General features: G+C 46.2%; 1 protein-coding gene across 1 annotated transcript in view; it reads right to left on the reverse strand.

The window, feature by feature from the left end:
• STMN2 (stathmin 2) overlaps window positions 1–5,732 on the reverse strand; it is a 52,059-nt gene extending 46,327 nt beyond the window's left edge. Inside the window, exon 1 of the mRNA XM_082674470.1 lies at window positions 5,639–5,732. Within this exon, the coding sequence (XP_082530596.1) occupies window positions 5,639–5,657 (19 nt within the window). The 5' untranslated portion in view covers window positions 5,658–5,732. The remainder of the gene's footprint in view (window positions 1–5,638) is intronic.
• Between the last annotated feature and the right edge of the window lie 268 nt (window positions 5,733–6,000).

A 6,000-nucleotide genomic window follows, 5' to 3' on the forward strand; every position in this document is an offset into this window, starting at 1 on the left:
CACCCCCCACCCAAACAGAGTCAAATTCTTATTTCCACATTTCTCTTGAAGGTCTTTTGCTGAATCCTGCAATATGAATATATTTTAAAAATCCAATTAAAAGAGAACGATGGCACAGAACACATAACTCCCAGAGGAATAAAATCCTTAAGTATATGAGTTTGGAGGTGAAATATTTTGTAAAGATTGCCATAGATTTGAATGTTAAGACATAATGCCAGAGCTTACTGTGGGAGGAACGTGTATATCACAATTTTATATTGCTTAAACTGATGTGTTTGGTGGCTAGAATTGGCATCTTCTGGAAGCTTGTTAGGAATGCAGAATATCTGGCTTCAACCAGACCTACTGTATTAGAATTTGCATTTTAATGAAAATCCAGGGTAATTCGCATGCACATTAAAGTCTGGGGAGCATAGTAATATGAACCTATTAAATATTTTATGGTTGGATTATACTACATGACATATAAGAGAAAAAGAATTTCCTACCATTGCAAACATTAAAAAATCCACTTTTGATAATCCTAAAAATTAGTTTATGCTTATCTATTTCTTCTTATTTCATGAAAATTAACATCAATTTTCTACTAAATAATAAAACTACAAGGAGGTACTCAATAATTATTGAAAGCTGACATAACATTAGATTTAAATATTCAAGCTGAAATCACACTGGATTTGGTTTAAAAGGTATCCTTTAAATGGAAAAAAAAAAAACAGGAAGTGGGAAAAAGAGTAACAGCCAGTTTGGGGGGCCCCCTCTCAGTATCACATTGTATCCACCTGCTTTATCTACTAACTTGACATCTCTCTGGAAGTGGTGAGTGACATTCAGGTGTGTCCTCAACACTGAGCACATTTTAAATAAATGAATAACTAAACAATGTTTTTAATTATTCCTTTATTTAAACATTGAAACATTCTGTTCCTATATAATCTTGATATTACTACTGACCACCGTATACTATTTATCCACTACAAACCCCCTAATAACATAAATGATGTTACAGTAACAACGTAATGATACTAGAAAGTAAAATCATCAGAATACTTAACCAGGACCCACACCTACTTCCAGATTATGAACATGGCTCATTTAATCTCGTCTCCTTGAAAAAGTGTACAAACTCTTTTCATTCACTAGGCTAAGCGTGGCATTAACTTATCCAATAAGCAATTGAATGCTCCAGATAAAAGACATTCTTAAATAGCAAGTATTTGGAACAGGGTTTAAATCAATCTACTTCTTTGGAGAACCTGAGTGCCCTCTAGTGGGGTGAAAAGTTAATGCAGACTCCAAGCCTTGGTTCTGGAAACATCTGGGTCACTGGCTAATTCCGTTTTTTTTTTTTTTTCCTTGTCCGGAAAATTTCTTGCATTCTTCACATAAGGTCACAGGTTCTGTGACAACAGAATAATGTGTGTTTTTCTAAGACCGCGGAGGAAAACTGGTGTGCCCTGGAGTTAGATATAACAGCTTGGGGTGGCCACACCCAAAGCAGTTAGCCACTAGCTCTGAGGCCAGCTTCATCCAGCCTGTGTGAGCAGTGAGCTATTGGGGTGGGTGTATAGTCGGTTGGAATAAAAAACACGAGTGACCGATAAGTCAGGAATTTTCCTAAAGATGGTCTGGATTTATCAATGACAAAAATCCTCAATTAATTATGTAATTGACTTATCCTCCATTTCATTTTTAATTGTACAGATTTAACTTTAAAACTCTGCTTAATGGCTACTACCAAATATTCACAGAATTGAGTAACTATGTTGATTCTAAATTACAGGGAGGAAAGCTATTTTATTGCGTGAACCGGCTTTATGACACTCTGAGAGGACATTTCTTGAATCTGAGGAAAATGTAGCCTCCTGCAGCATTTCACCATTGAGAACAAGTTATTTGAAGGTAAATATATTGTGCCAAATGATTAAATGCTTATTCCACGATCTATCCATTAACAATTAAAAGAATATGAAAGTAAGTAAAAGTATTTTTAATGCAACAGATACAATTCTACTAAAACTGTTAATGATTAAGGGCAGAGACAATTGCTCTGACAATAAAAACACTCCCTTCCCCCTTAGAATAATTTAGTACAATTATTCGGTAAGTTACATCACAAAACCATGGTTAATTCTAATTAACTTTAAAGTTGTGTATTTTAATATGACAAACCATCCAATCCAATAATCATTGATAATTATCATTGAAAAATTTATTTTCTTTCAGAGAATTTTACCATGTGTAGGTAGACAACCACCACCCGGTGTATTAATTTATATCATTAAACCAGTTACCTGCCTTGAGCTACACTGGGTCAGTAATGCTGCTACACTGGGTCAATAATGCTTACTGCAGGCTCAGCTTACTCTCCTGGTACGAACTATGCATATAAGATTAAGTGATAAACTACTGCTATTTCTTTCAATTTTATCCTGAAAATTTGACAAAAATCCTCCTCTTTACACTTCTAGTTATTTATATATCCATTTATAAGGTGCCCACTTCATTAGAGAAGATAACAGGGAATATTATATGCACCTAGTACAATCTTGCTGAATACAATAATTATTTAATGAATCAGGAAAAAACTCCCGCCCTGGTGATTAACTGATTATGCTTTGCAACTGGAATGACTTCAAAATCCATTATTTTAATAATGCAGAGGTTGTTCTTCTTTTCATGATTTGCTTACTCATGGCAGAAAGGGCCTTTACGTTTGTCATATTTGGGGTGGGATTTTTATTAATGGGATGGTGGCTATTTCACCATCCATGCTTCTGTGCAGAATCGAGTCGGTATCAAGAATCAGCAATTGGAAGAAGAGTTTAGGAATAAAAACAAAAAGTTAAAATTTTGTGCATAACCTATATTTATATATTTATAGATAGGGTCTATGGACTACAAGGTGAAGATCAAAATATTTCAATTATATACGGATATTTTCATCCATTGCGGCCACAAACAATTCTCCGCGGAGAATTTTCCAGCAATCTTTGGCACACAAGCCCTGCCCTAAGCAAGCACCTGCACTTGTATCTGACCCACATGAACGTACAAAGTCCCTACAGGAACCGAACATGTATTTGTTTTATAACGTAAAATGAAAGGGGGAATGCATTCTTTTTTTGGGGGGGGGGGGTTGGGAACAGGAGGAAGAAAAGAAAAGTGAGCACAACAAGGGTTAATCCTTATTCAAATGCAGTCATTCAAACCTTTTGAACAAATATGGCCAGTGAGTCAGGAAACAATAATAATAATTTAAAATAATAGCAATAATGCTGCTGTTGCTGAGTTTGCAGACGCCCTCCTGCAGCAGAAACCTCTGGGTGGGGGTGCAGACTGCAGAGCGAGAGAGCCCCCACCTCCCATTCTCAGAACCTTGCCGGACTGCCAGGCGAACCGCGAACCGCGGGAGGCCGGGGTAGTTCAAGACACTGCGCAGAAACCCGTCTCCCGGCTGCACCCACGCGGGCGAGCGCCCAGCCCTGGGGAGGGGAGCGCAGGGCGCGGCGCGGAGCTCTGCAGGGCTGGCTGCGCTCCACTCGCCGGCTCGCCACGTGCGCCCCCATCCGGCCAGTGGCTGTCGGGCCTGGGCCCCAGCTGGGAAGGGTGGGGCCGAGGCCCTCGCTCAAGGAGCGAGGGTCTCTCCTACCGAGACCATCCAAGGGGTCTCCACCCAGGAAAGCATGGAGAACAGGGCGTGGGCCGTGGGCTTCGGCTACGGGAAACAGCCCCATGCTCCACGTGCTGTGGGAGGGCGAGAAGAGACCCTCCCCGCGCTCCTAGGAAGGGGTCACCTCTGCGGTCCCGCGGCCGGCTGGGGTGGGGCGGCGCCTTTGTGTGGCCGGGCGGGGCTCGAGCCGGCCTTTCCGCAGAGCCACGCACTTGGCTGGGAGGGGCTCGGCGCTGCGACTCCGAGCAACGCCCGCTGTCTGCGCACATCGAGGGGCCCCCGGACTGTTCTGGACTGCGGGGCTGGAAAAAAGGACTCTAGGACGGCAGACCGCTCAAGGGCCCCTCCCCAGCCCCTTTTCCTTGCCCAGTATCTGAGCCTGAGGTCTTTCCGGCTCCGCCTGGGAGGGTAGGGCAGGGCGGAGCTGACCAGCGCAAGCCCTTTTGGCCTCTTTCCCCCTTCTCCGCATCCCGCACCGGGTCCCGCGGAAGGGGTGCTTCCAGCCGCCACCCGACCTCCGGTCCCTCCCTGCCTGTTTCTCCCGGGGCCACCGAGCGCCGAACCGAGGGGTACTGGAGGCGCAAGACCCGTTGGGGATGGCGGCCCTGGATCCGGAACCTCGTTTGGTCTCTGCGTCTCGACCGTCTCTCCGATACAGGCTGAGCCTATGACAATTGCCGATATTTGGCCCTGTCTGACGTACAAAACATGTTTCACTTGGCTCAGTTTAAGACCTTGACCTCTTTTGTGTCTGTATTATTATGTATACTCTTATCTAGGTTCCAGAAGCTTTTCCCCCAAACGATCAAATGAGTTCAAAGAAGGCTTTATCGCGTTTATGTCTAATAACCCTATGCAATGCGGTTTTGAAAAGAAAAATGTTAACCCACTTTTCCCCCCTTCCCTCTGTAAAACGGAACAATATGGCCAGGGTGGGGAAGGCGGGGGCAATGGTCAGGTCTCACTCGGAAGCCGAGGCTGGGAGTCGGGAGCGCGAGGCTCCGGGCGTGGCGCTGCTGTCTCCCCAGGGCTGGGCTCCTGGGCGTCGCGCTGCGCTCCGCACCCGGCCCCCTTTCCGCGGCACCGGGTTGGGGGGAGGGCACCAGCGCGGCTCCGCAAAGGGTGGGGCCATCCGCATTGTGTGCCCAGCTCTGCAGGTGCCTCCCCCCCGGGACGGCTCGTCCTCACACAAAGAAACCCCACCCCAGAGCCTGCGAAACCGCTGTCCCTCCACCCCTCCCCAACCGCGCGCTTCCCCGCCCCTGCAGCTGCCCACCCGCGCCCTCCGTGCCCTCCCGACTTCCTGTCTCCTTCCCCTCCCTTTCCCTAAAACAAAAGAGTGTAGGTCTCCCCCCCCCCCACTGCCAACCCCGCCCCGCGCCCTCACTTCTCCGCACCGCGCCCCAGGACTATCAGTTTTTCCGACCAGACAATGCGATACATTTGCCCGGTTCTTCTCCCGCCTCCCTCGTCTCCACCCATCTTTCAAACAGCCTAGATGGGACCAATTTGACTTTGCATTTTTCTTTTTCCTTTCTCCCGCCCTCTTTTCTTTCTTTTTTCTTTCCTTTTTTTAACTAGAGAAGAAATAAAGGATGTTACAAAGCACTTTCCAAAATGTCCCTTAACCCCATTTAAGGCATACAGTTCGAGTAGACCCCTCCCCCCCCCCCAACGACTGAGCCCTAATTTTAAATATGGAAACAGAATAAATTCGCTACCCATGGGACGGCAACTTACCTTCTTCCACCTTTAAAAAAAAATCCTTAGCTTTAGATTTTCAAGGATCCCCTTTTTGCCCTCCCTCAAACCCCAGAGCGGCCTCCATCCTTCCCGATTGCTATGTTAACAGTAATGTCTTTTTCTCTATAAAATATCTCCGAATGTCTTCCAAGCTGTAAGAGAGAGGGTGAGAGGTGGGCTCCAGGTCGAGCCGAGGAAGAACGAGGCGCGATGCCTTACCCATTGCTGTTTTAGCCATTGTAGGGATGTGCAGATGCTGAGCGTTGGCGAAGGCGGAGGGTCCAGCTACAGCAGCGGAGAGAGCGAGAGAGAAGACTGAATAAGGCACTGAGTCTGCAGAGTGGGACCGTGCGAGAGAAAGAGCAAGAGGCAGGAGCCCATGAATAATTATCACTCAGAAGCTCAAGCAGATTGGCTCCCAAGGTCCCCTGACATGACTCCCGCAGAGTCAGAATCTCCAAGCATTAAATATTGATCGGCCAATGGTGCTGGAGTACAAAGTACCAGAATGCAGTTTGAAATGGAAATCAGTCCTTCCCTGCCAGCTCCCCCCGTTTTGGGGGCCTGATAGTACAGTCCAA

This window comes from Grampus griseus (assembly GCF_964374135.1).
Source record: "Grampus griseus genome assembly, chromosome: 17".
NCBI lineage: Eukaryota > Metazoa > Chordata > Mammalia > Artiodactyla > Delphinidae > Grampus > Grampus griseus.